Source organism: Doryrhamphus excisus, chromosome 3 (assembly GCF_030265055.1).
Source record: "Doryrhamphus excisus isolate RoL2022-K1 chromosome 3, RoL_Dexc_1.0, whole genome shotgun sequence".
Lineage (NCBI taxonomy): Eukaryota > Metazoa > Chordata > Actinopteri > Syngnathiformes > Syngnathidae > Doryrhamphus > Doryrhamphus excisus.
In genome coordinates, this window is record NC_080468.1 from 22,952,770 (window position 1) to 22,964,580 (window position 11,811).

At 41.8% G+C, this 11,811-nt stretch overlaps 2 protein-coding genes and 1 non-coding gene across 4 annotated transcripts in view; all 3 read right to left on the reverse strand.

Moving 5' to 3' along the window:
• The window catches only part of dennd4c (DENN/MADD domain containing 4C), a 28,694-nt gene extending 24,139 nt beyond the window's left edge, over positions 1–4,555 (reverse strand). Inside the window, exon 1 of one of the 2 annotated variants that reach the window (XM_058067185.1) lies at positions 4,277–4,555. The gene's annotated coding sequence lies outside the window, so the exon portion shown is untranslated. The remainder of the gene's footprint in view (positions 1–4,276) is intronic. The other variant, XM_058067186.1, reaches the window with a different exon arrangement.
• Positions 4,556–5,841: 1,286 nt separating this feature from the next.
• Positions 5,842–11,460, reverse strand: haus6 (HAUS augmin-like complex, subunit 6). The gene is made up of 16 exons (XM_058067173.1): positions 11,038–11,460; positions 10,856–10,951; positions 10,711–10,789; positions 10,261–10,393; positions 10,046–10,190; positions 9,707–9,769; positions 9,577–9,634; positions 9,335–9,508; positions 8,644–8,840; positions 8,453–8,582; positions 8,279–8,381; positions 8,141–8,201; positions 7,766–7,901; positions 6,947–7,033; positions 6,739–6,874; positions 5,842–6,663 (listed from the first exon to the last, which is right to left on the reverse strand). Exons 1-16 carry the CDS (start codon positions 11,172–11,174, stop codon positions 6,026–6,028), a joined length of 2,373 nt encoding a protein of 790 aa, XP_057923156.1. The 5' UTR covers positions 11,175–11,460; the 3' UTR covers positions 5,842–6,025.
• On the reverse strand, positions 7,980–8,110 carry LOC131126997 (small Cajal body-specific RNA 8). Its single transcript, XR_009129485.1, has one exon. It is a non-coding gene; the product is annotated as a small Cajal body-specific RNA 8 (non-coding RNA).
• Positions 11,461–11,811: the final 351 nt, after the last annotated feature.

Here is an 11,811-nt window from a genome sequence, read left to right on the forward strand (position 1 = left end):
ATAAGTTGGTGGTATTATTGCAGCAACGGCAACACTGCTCTGCTTTTATATACAGTAAGTTTGTCCGATATAAGCGAAATCCGTTATATGCGTATACCGGAAAATGTCCGTTTTATGCATATATCGGATTTAGATCCGGTATATGCGTAAATCGGATTTTATCCGTTATAAAAAGGCACTTCCTTGACTATGTTTCCAATGTACCTGGACGCGCAGGCAACGCTGCAAACGCTGCAAATGACGTCGTATAGCGGCCTGTCACGATTCGGCGAATCGGAGCGCCACGATGCGGCCATCCGATATATGCAAGGGAAATTTAATGGAAATGCATTTGAACGGGACTGGAGATTTTGTCCGAAATAGGCGAAATCCGTTATAAAAAATCCGATATATGCAATGAATTTTTATTGGAAATGCATTACAGAAAAATTGGTTCTTTTTTATCTGTCCGTTGTGAGCGAATTTCCGATGTATCCGAGTCCGATATATCTGAGGTTTACTGTACTATGGCAAGACGTAAAATGCAACCTTGCTATAAAACGGGACACATTGGGTGAATGCACATTTTGCACCCAATCATCACCCAATTTATGTTAAAAAAAAAGATAAATATGCTTTCTAAAACATTCTACAGGTCCGCCTTTCACTGAGTATGTAAATAAAAACGCATTTCCAAGAGAAAGTGGACCGAAGTAAGCAGAATGGGTAGCAGAAACGTGACAAGACAGGACCACGCCTGGGGAGACTGGGCATTCTTTCCACTGGAAGGAAGCAAAGGTAAACGCATTGGCTTTGCTAGCTAGCTTTTAGCCTGGGCCAATCCCAGCTAAGACACAGGCGCTCGAGTCCAAGGGTCAGAAGTAAAGAAATGGGTAAGCATGAACAGATGAAAGTATATGAAAGTATACTACATGACCCATTTTAGGACATCACGCCACCAACCCACATACATATTACACACATGCATATATGACTATTATTATTAGCCTGTTTATTCTACTTTTTTTGAATGCTTCTACTGTACAGCCATATGTTACAGTAATGTTGAAGAACTACTATATTGAACTAGCCGAGTGCACTGACACGTGAAAAGCTGTTCATAAGTCAGCTGACTGACGTCTGTGGTCCAATAACAGAATCCTTGGCACGCACAGTGTTGTTCATCTGCCTGACCTTTTTCCCTACTTTCTTTTCCTTCTCCGTCATCCGTTTTTTTTTTTTTTTTTGGCCTGGTAAACTTGCAACAATGCAGCTACGACAGACAAAAAGTTTGTTTCTGCTTGCACTTGACTGCTGATGCAACGCTGCTAGAGTTACAGGAGGTGCACGCTCTGCTCCAATTGTGCTGCCATTCCAGGTCACAACACATCTCGTACACAAGAGAAGAGGAGACATTGCAGCCATGACATGCCAAATGGTTGACGATAACACCTTGGTGGTTGTGTTTGGCTATATTGGTACAAAAATGGGAAAATATCAAACAAAGTAAAGAGTACCAGCAGTAAAGAGACCGGCCTGAATTAATTTTACTCATGGCAAAATCTGTCTAGCTTGAAAGCTAACATTAGCCGCTACGAACATTGCAAGGATTATTCCTCTTATTTGTATATCTGTCGCTGGTCATGGGTTGGGTTGCATTGTGGAGGGGTTTCAGCATGGCATTGCATTGTAATACTTCTGCACAATCACAATCTACTGACAAAAATTATGGCTACCATGTCACTAAATTGCCACCACGTACACGTAGTTGGTCACCACAGTCCTATCAATAAGACACCCACTTAACCCTTTATATTCCAATACATCATCACTAATACGTTTACTAATACGACTTTCATTTCTGCTGGTAACTCGGAGCATTAGTAACTAACTTCCACCAGTTTGTTGGTGTTCGGCCAAATGTAACAAGCATGAATAGATCAGCTCTGTGATTGTGTGTTGATCTGAAAAATCTCAAGTAAATTTGATCACACAAATCCGAGGTGAAACTCCACGTTTACTAATACGACTTTCATTTCTGCTAGTAACTTGTAGCATTAGTAACTAACTTCCACCAGTTTGTTGGTGTTCAGCCAAATGTAACAAGCATGAATAGATCAGCTCTGTGATTGTGTGTTGATCTGAAAAATCTCAAGTAAATTTGATCACACAAATCCGAGGTGAAACTCCACTCTCGCTCGTCTGCATGGCGGATACGTCACTTTTGTTGACCGTTTGTATTTAACTGCCGAATTAATGCATGATGCAAGAAACACTTCAATTTTATTGCGCACCCCTACTGACAAAAATTGTAGTTACCATGTCACTAAATTGCCAACACATACACGTAGTTGGTCACCACAGTCCTATTAATAAGCCAAATGTAACAAGCATGAATAGATCAGCTCTGTGATTGTGTGTTGATCTGACAAATCTCAAGTAAATTTGATCAAATGTAGAATTACTACAGCTTGGGCTTGGACATTAACTGCGGAAGCTGTTCGTCAATAAAGCGCTTAATCTGAGCTCCCAATCCGCCATATTACTATATTGTCATTCACAGTAGCGATGTCATAGCTCACAGTCTGATTGGCTTCTGTCTGCACTATTCTCATGAGACAGCTTTTCATGTTTTAATCTCATGACACCCTTAATGTATATTAATTTGTACTTCATTTGACACCAAGATCATCTAGGTTTAGATGCAATGAAAATAATATATTGCTAGATTTATTTTCAACAAACATGGCCCAGTGCTTAAGAGGTTAGGACATTTGAAATCACTGTTGTACTGCATCCAATAGGGTTGTCACTGTAGGATTATCAGGATGGAACATTGGAACAGGGAAAGGAAGTGTGCCTTGAACTACACGTCTGCTTAATAAACAGATACAGTGCACTTCCATTATTAAAATCTCCTGTTTGAGAACACTTGGCCCTACCCGTGAAATATGAAATATGTAAACAGACAAAGGCAAGTGCATAAGACAAAAGCAGTGTGCCACTGGGCTAGAACTCTTAATGCTGCACTTTCATTTATTTAAAAATAAACTACTAATTAATCATGTTCAAACTGTTCCTGTTTCATTTGTCTGTATCATTGCATTTTCCTAAGAAATTAAACAAATGTTATTTACTTAACAATTAGCGGCTACAAATCATTAAAGCTCATCCAGCCCAGCTTGTACGGTTCCTTGTACCTTTTTCGACGCAATTGTCGATGTGCCTGAAATTGAAACCAAGCAAAAATAGGCAACAGTAAAGGATTTTTAAAATAAGGCAGTTGTTTCTTCCATTTGTGCATATTTTTTTAAATTTTGATTATGCTGTTTTTATATGATTTTATAGCGACGGGAGCATTGTGGATGGTTCTGAGCTGTAATTCAGGCGTTGGCCTAAATAAGGCAGTGGCATTTGCCTGTCAGTTACAACCGCCAGATCAAGTAGAAAAGTTGCCAAGCCACGTCGGCCACATTGAAGCGTGGAGTGCTGGCGAGAGACACCGATTTGTGTCATTCCGTTTTATTGATGTGTCACTCGGCACATGAGGAAGGTGATGATAATACAACACATGTCGACATATACGCAACAATTTTCTGTACATACAGACTGTGGATGTTGGCATTAACTTAAGCAGGTTCATATAATAACAGTAATAATGATGATAATAATCATTAGAACACCACAATAGCGGACCCGGAATTGATGATTTGGTCGACATAGGTGGGTTGTCGACATAAGCGGGACCCATTAAGTAGATTCCACGGTACAGTACTGTCTTGTAGGTTTTGCTCAGGGGGGTACATACTGCATATAACAAAAATGTCGCACCAAACAAGAAGCTCCACTATTGCAATGGAATTGGAATGGACTCAACTATTTACAACTCATAGTAGCAGAAGAGGTTTAAGTCTTGCACACTAACCTCCCACATAATCACTTGTAATTCTACCTGCAGGACTAACAACACCTGCAAGTCAAGCCGGACTACATGAGGCCAAAATCGGATTAATCATGCGTCAAGGTGGGCCTGGGTGGAAGAAAGGGAAGATGGAGAAATAGGTGGCGGACTAAGGGTGTTATTATTTAATATTTTAAACTGTTGCTACACCAAAGCACATAAAATAAGGCAAGTACGACATTGTAAGAAAATGCACAGGAACAACAAATGTCCACTTGCGCGCATCGATGCTGTTTTTTTTGTGGAAAAAGAAGCTAAAGTAGCCTCACGTGTTGTTAAATGGTGGTTAGTTAATAACATTGTTCGAGTCTTAGCAAACAAAAAGTGAGTACTTACCGGCTGTTTACACCGCCGTGAGGGACAATGTTGACATGTAAGCAACTTGCTGTGTTTTAGCCCGCCTTGCTAACTTGTGTTTGGCGCAAAATGAGGAAGACAACTGTAAAACTTCGCTGACTTAACTTAGTTCGCCATACTTTTCAACCGTGCGTCTCGCTAAAGGCCGGCGCCATGTTTCGTCATGTTTGTTGGTTGGTTAGTTAGTGTGCTTTCTTCCTCAAGTTGAGCAAGTCAGGACGGAACCGCCCAGAGTCGATACAACTGACAAGGACTGACAAGTTAGCTATTAGCCATTACGCTACGCCTTTTCCGGTTTGGTTTCAAAATAAAGGGCACGTAACGGAAATTGTGGTTTTCTGTACTTTTCTGTACCCAATATCGTTATAAGTTATTTAGTGACATGTACAACTGTTCAGCTTCTTTTATTTTCCTTCTAAGACGGTGGTGTCCAATGTCTGCTCCAGAGGCAATTTGTAGCTCATTAAAGATTAAGGATAAGGAAAAATATTCAGTTCTACGTCAGTTCTAGTTCTACAGGAAACCAGTTACACAGGGTCATCCAAAGTCCGGCCTAGGGGCAATTTGCTATTCTCGGTCTAGTTGTAAAATTAAAATTAAACTGCCTGCATCGGAAAATTACTGATATTTAAATAAACAATAAAAAGTTAAACAATTTAATGCTTTAAGATCATACTTATACTATCAATGTCCCCTAACCCTAACAGTATAATACAAAGGCTGTATATTTAATTGCTTCGCATTATTTGACAACCAACAATTTTAATAAGGGGGGGGGTGTATTGTTTTTTTCAACTTGCTTCTAATGCACTTTTCTGGTCAAAAACACAGAAACCTCACACACACCCAACAGGGACCCCAGAAACACCCAAAAATGGCATAAAATGCCTGAGTTTGAATTTTGTGATTTTTGACAAAAAACGTAAGGGGGGTGTATCGTTTTTTTCAGCTTGCTTCTAATGCACTTTTCTGGTCAAAAACTGATCATGACCCCGCCCCGAAGGACCCCTTAGGTCACTTCCTGATTTTGTGTGTGATCTACATGAGGCCTTTTCTGGCAGGAGATTCATCAGACTGACATCAAGGTCACAAGGTCACTGCCTGACAGACTGGTGAAGCCTGTTGATGGACCATGATGCAGGAAAAGCGCACATGGTGGGCGTGGCATGGCGGCGAATGGTCAAGCCTCGCCATTGACCAAGTATGATGAAGACCAGACCACGTGGAGCCAACTTATTCACGTCTACAGTTACGCTCAATGTGCAAGGCGACACCAGAATCCAAACCTCAAAGTTTGGTGGCGTGCCACGCCCACATCGTATGGAGCAGCCCAAAATCCTTCGCAATTTAACGTCGGCCATCCGTCTAGAGTCCGTTGATGCTACAACGGACTCATTTGGTCAAACCCCCTAGGAGGAGTTTGTCGAGATACGACCGCTACTTCTGGCCCGAAAATCGCTGCCGCCATCAAAAATGGACTAAATCACAAGGCAAATTCATGTGACTCCTCTGGACAAATACTGTAGCAATTATATTAAAACAGAGTGGTAGTTATTTTAATTATTCCAAATCATTTACAGCTCAATTTAATTATTAGAAATTAATAATTAGAAATGAGACAAAGACAAAGACTGTGTGTATTACCACAGATAAGACTTTTCCCATTTAGTGCAAAAGAGAAATGTACAAATAAGGTTAAAATAAAATCATACACAACAGACAACGTAGCTAACACTTCATGTCCTCTATTGGGGAGAACGTTATGAGCGTGGGAAGGCAGTATTCTTGCTTTGTGGGGGACTGCGTGTCCAGTGCATGTAGATCCAGTGAAAAGACCTCCTTGCTGGCTTCTGCTGAAATTTCATGACCCAGAAGAATGCACTCGGGTAATCTTATGTTCTCCGCAGAGGAGCCACCACGCAGCTGCTGGATCGGACGATTACCTGACTTTAATGGAGACATTGTGAAGTCTTTTTTCTGACAGGGGATGAGCAGCTCATCTTCCTCTTCGTCAAGGCTGAGTAGACTGTTGCAGCTGGGCAGTTCAGGGAGAGTTTCTTGATCGAGGCTAAACTGTGGCAGGATGCTACTGGTGGTGGTGATGGTGGTGTCACTCGGGCTGCCAGTAGCCCGAAATGTGCCCTCGAGTAGAGATGACCTGATCACGGCCCTCTTTTGGTTGCTTGGGGGACTGCAGGGTTGGGAGCATACACTGTCTGAGCAGCAAGGCGGGCTCAGGAGAGTGCCGTCAGCCTCACTCGGGGGAGTGATGTGACCAGCGACAAAGTTACACTCAAGTGGCTGTTGTGCTTTCTCTGCTGCGTCCTTCTCTACGGCCTTCCGCCAGGAGGTCTTTATATCCAAAACTAGAAGGGAAAAAAAAAATGGCATGAAATGACGAATAACCAACTGAGAACAAACAAAGGTAGCATATAACTTACTCAAACTCTCAGGCGTGCGAGGCAGCTGTTTCCTAGTGGAGAAGGGATCTTCGTGAAGAGTACCAAGAATCCACTCCAGATCCAAACTATCGAGCTGGTCTGCTGTTGAACTGGTCGGAGCTACAGCATTTGCAAACTTGACACAAATACACTTGTTGGGGAAAATCTGCAACCACAGCTATTGTTTTAGAGACGGTCATCTCTGTACCTGATCAGCAAGGTTATCACATTCCATGTCTAATACTGGAATCTTGGCCCTGGTGGGGGTCACCTTCGGATGAATGCTCACAGTGGCCTGGAATGAATCACAATCCACAAAGCTAAGGTTAACCCACAAATGGGCTATTTCGAAGGCACATCAACAAAGTATTGAGCAGAAGCTGTGAATCCATCCACCTTGTGGCCCTGAATACTTACAGTATGTACATGCGAGTTTTTTTATTATTCATAAGACCCAGAATTCCCTGCTGCTACATCATATTAAAAAAAGGAACAATAAAACTGCCTTAATTTACACAAAACATATTTGAGCAAATATACTGTATATCACTTTTAAAACTTCCAAAGGATGAGATGCCTTCTTTGGCTGTGAGAATATATTGATGGAGGTCTCGCAGGACTTCCACGCAAGTGAGAGAGCAGTCAGCGAACCTGATTGCTTCCACCGCTGAGAAAGACTGGTCATCTAGTCCAATTAGTTCAATTATTTTTCTGGTTATATGCTTAGCTTTCCGACAGACACGCACATATGAGTGAGTGTTGTCCACATGGTTGCGTTAGGATCTGTTTGATAATCACGTTGTGAGCCTCAAAAACTGTTCTTCAAATGCCGTATAAAAGGCATTTATTGGCATTTGCCGATCACTGGTACTGATCGGTGGTTGATCGATTGGAGCATCCCTAATCAAAATATTCATTAGTCGTAGCCTTACTTCAAAACCACTATTGTGGAACCTCTGGCTATTTAAAACTGGCAGAAAAGCGTATATAATCGGACCTTTAATGTAAAATCCAACAGCTACAGTACCTGTTGTGGTAGAGATGGAGTCTTCTGAGAAGGTGATGGAGGCGTATCAAAAAGCCAGTCCAGAGAGGAGTTGACTTGGGGCGATGCAGAGGCTGCAATATCCCCTCCTCGATGCTTGTCGGCTGTGGAGAAGGAGCTGTGTGCAAACAAGGAGCAATGTGTTCTCCAAAAGAGGCACGTCTACACTGTCAGGCAAGTCTACAAGTCCTGAAATTAGTGTCTGCTCCGTATCTGTCTGTAGTGATTTCTCTCAACTCACCACAGTCATCAGAGAGCAGGGATGCTATGGGGAGGACCAGTGATGGACAGACCACTGCTTAGGACTGTCCAAGTATCTGCCTCCCGATACATGGCAAAAAGAAAAACGGGAATTACCTTTTGAGGAATGAGCAAGTATTGCCGTCGCCCTCCGGCAACTTGCACTCTGAAGACTTATCTGAAAGTTTGAACAAACAACAGAAGACATTACAATCAAACCTAAAAAGGCTTGCAATGTCAAAGCACTCATCTCACCAGGGAGCTTGGCAGGGAACTGAGAGAAGATACTACATCCATGGCTCGCATCAGCTGCTGGCTCAAATGACAGGCGTGCCATTGGGGAGAGAAAGCCAGGAGTCTAAAAAAAATAAGTCATTTGACAGGCACTTTTTAAACCTATTGACTAAAGTTGACTGAATGAGCACTCACTGGATCTTCACTGAGAAACGAGACCAAAGGCGTGTCTTTCAGTGTGTCCATCCACTTTTTGTCCCACTCGGCCTCCAAGTCTCCGATATGCCTCCTCACTTCAGGGATATCCTCTTTGGAACTCTTCAATCTGAAGGCAACAAGATTCAGTGCTGCATTTAAGCAATTAGTTATGCTCCATCGCTGCATACCTGAGGAGCTGAAGGTCCTGCAGCCCACGAGCCATCTGTTGACATTTCTGCTCCAAGTGTGTCAAGTTGAGCTGTGGTTTGGGGGCCTTCTGGACACGGCAACGCTCCTCCTTGAGGAGGCGCAGAGCATGGTTTGCCACCTCCAACACGCAGAGCAGGTTCAGCTGCTGAGCCTTATAGACACTCCCAGAGCTCAGCTGCAAAACAATCATTTTTTTTTATGTTGTTAAATGTTGCCGTTTTGTTGAGGTTAGCATACAGTATATTGCCGTATACATTGGGGTTGGTTTTAGGATTTAGCACCTTTAAAAAGCACAAAATGTATTCTATTAGTCTGTATGCGGCCCTTTGTGGAAAACGTTTGGACTCCCCTGGTGTATAAAATAGCTTGTAATGCGGTTTTACCTTTAAACTAAAGCACCGCTGGGGGAAAAAATGGCGGAAAAGAGGCATGTGAGACAATGCACAAAGGAAGGTGCAGTGCATGATTTACCCTGCATTAGGAGATTTTTTTGAGTTATTAATCATGCATCATAACAGGGTGAAATAATCATGGGAATATGAATATTATTGTATTTTGTATCTGGCATCTCTGAGCCACGTACTATATAAAGCATATCATTAACATTAAAACTACAAACGCCCAAAACAGAGAGTTGCCAGTCGGGCTTACTAAATGCACAAAAGTCACCTGTTGGGGGAGTTGTTCAATCCTCTCAAGCAGGCTGTGAGGAATTTGGAGGCGGCGGTCTGTGCCGTCTAGAATGTACTGGTCCACTACTCCTTTTATGACGCTTTCCAAAACGTTTTGGCTCTCTTCAGTAGTCGACTGCATTTCATCGATGTCCGACCAGAGGGATCGAACCTTAACAAAACCATTAATAATGAGCTCTTCTGGAGAAAACCTGCACAACTTTCGCATTTAAATATTACCATTTCAGTTTTGTTTGCGGAAGACTCTTCCGGTTGAAGAGAATCGCCAATATGATGTCTTAAATAAAAGATAAAACTGATTAAAAGTTGCAAATGGCAGCCAGAAATTATGAGGAAAAAAGTAACTTACTTGAGGAGAGCATCGTACTTCTTACTCTCATCTCTGAGGTGTCGCAGGGAATCTTCAATGCCCCTGAAAGATATATGAAGAGATGCATTAACCTGTAAACACAAAGCTTGTCGTACTAGTCATACAGTTTTTGGAGGTGCAAGTCACACATCATGATGAGACTAAACCCAATACTACAACCAACAAAATGTTTACATGACAGCAGCGAAGCGTACAAACTTATTTCAGAGTCAAGCCTTTTAAAAAGCCCCAAATATGGGAACTAATGAGCACCATTATAACAATAGTTAAGTTAAGAAGATGTTGAAAATGCCCTAAATGAAGACCTCAATGACTCACTTGGCTTGATTGTGGTATTCCTGCAGTACGCGATCCTGGTGCACAGCCTCTTTCAAAAACCTGGTTTTAGCCAAGTGGAGTCTCTTGCTCGCCATGTCGAGTGAAGATGCTGGCGTTGCTGCAGACTCGGGCACAAAGCCATCATCTAACAAAGGATACATTTGATTAGATAACGTATTGTAAATGGGCCATATTGTTCAGACAGGAAGACGTACCTGCAGTGAAAGTTTTCATTTCCTGTAGCATCACCTGTTTGGCCAAATGGAGCATTAAACTGGTGAACTTGGGGCCTCCAGGTGAGAGTAGCAATGATGCAACCATTTTGGAGCCAGTGTATCCAGTTTCATCCTAAGGAAGAGGACGGAGTCAGCATGAATCTTGAAGGATGAAAAAATTTTAACTATTTTGGGGGGAGTGAGGCACATTATTTGTTGTGTACATAGTAAATTGTAACTGCCTGAGGTCTGGCCTGGCTTTGAAGGTAAATTATTCTTAGTATTTCACAACATTTAACAGTGTTTGCTAAATTTGTATACAGGTTTATGCATTATACCTGTTATATTTGCATTGTAACTTATAAACACTTGAAATATAAAAATACAAAAGTCAAAACTCAACACTTTCCCGGACTCCATAAGGTCAAAATCCAAAGTTCTGACTCTCACCATCACTTCTCGGAGCCAAGCGCAGGTCACTTTCCGGAACTCAGCATCTTGTTTGCTCCCAACCACGGGCAAGCAAAATCTAAAAAAAAAGAGATTTCCTTCGTGACAAAAACTCACAATCGCCAACGATTGAGAAATCATTTACCTGTATGTCTGTTGAAATCTTGTTGGATTGAGTTTTTCCAACAGGAAATTAATCACAATGAAGAAAGCATCTTTGTTGGGCTTGTCAAACATATTTCTATCCAAAAAAGTGATAATTAGAGAGTGCGGTTAGTGCAGAGAAAACAGAAAATCGTTGATTTGTTAGTGAAAGAGAAAACTCACGGTCCCAAGTTGACGTGTTTTGCGGTTGTCTTGCTTATATTTGACGAGAGGTAATTATCAGGCTGAAAGCCCAGAGAAAGGAGGGATATCCACAGATATTTACCGCTCTGTTTTTGTAAAAATGTTTGGCTCGCCATCTCCGGGATGGGCACAGGCTTTGCATCCACGCCAGCTAGCTAAATCTTCGTGCTAACACCGAGAAGTGTCTTAGTTAGCTTCGCCACTTGTTTTCAATTGATAAATGTACGTTCCAAAAACGCCAAAAGGAGTAACTGCTGCTCAAAACCAGTTTAACAAACAGTACGGTTTTAAAACAAACAACTAAATTGTCGGTTTAAAGTTTCTTGCCTACGTTACGTGAACGATGCGCACTCTTGAACAAAATAAAACAACCGCCAAATCTTCCAATATATACCCGGACATTGTTCGTCGTTGTACTTCCGTTCTGTTCATTTAAGAACGCGCCCCCTATCGCGTGGGAGAATAACGCAGTATGCATTAATAATATTAATTTATCTTGGGTAGATAAATACATATAGACAGCACATTAAGGTTTAATTTCTGGTGCACATGAGTCCAAAAGGTACATACTTTGAAATATTAATACAAGTAGCTACATGTCTAAGGGACAGGAAATACACTTTAATACACAGCTAGTCAGTGTACAGCTAATGCAGCGGTACAGGTTTACGACCCACTGAAAATGAGTCACCATACAGCCATTGCAGTCTAAAAAGCTGGCGATACAAGATAATTGTGTTAAAAATACTCTCA

Bases quoted from the DNA above. Each gene is read 5' to 3' on its own strand.
- haus6 (XM_058067173.1), bottom strand. From the start codon at position 11,174: ATGGCGAGCCAAACATTTTTACAAAAACAGAGCGGTAAATATCTGTGG. The intron at 10,394-10,710 runs GTGAGAGTCAGA...CCTCTTCCTTAG, and splicing joins CTTGGCTCCGAGAAGTGATG to GATGAAACTGGATACACTGG. The intron at 6,875-6,946 runs GTACAGAGATGA...ATTTGTGTCAAG, and splicing joins GTGATAACCTTGCTGATCAG to TTTGCAAATGCTGTAGCTCC.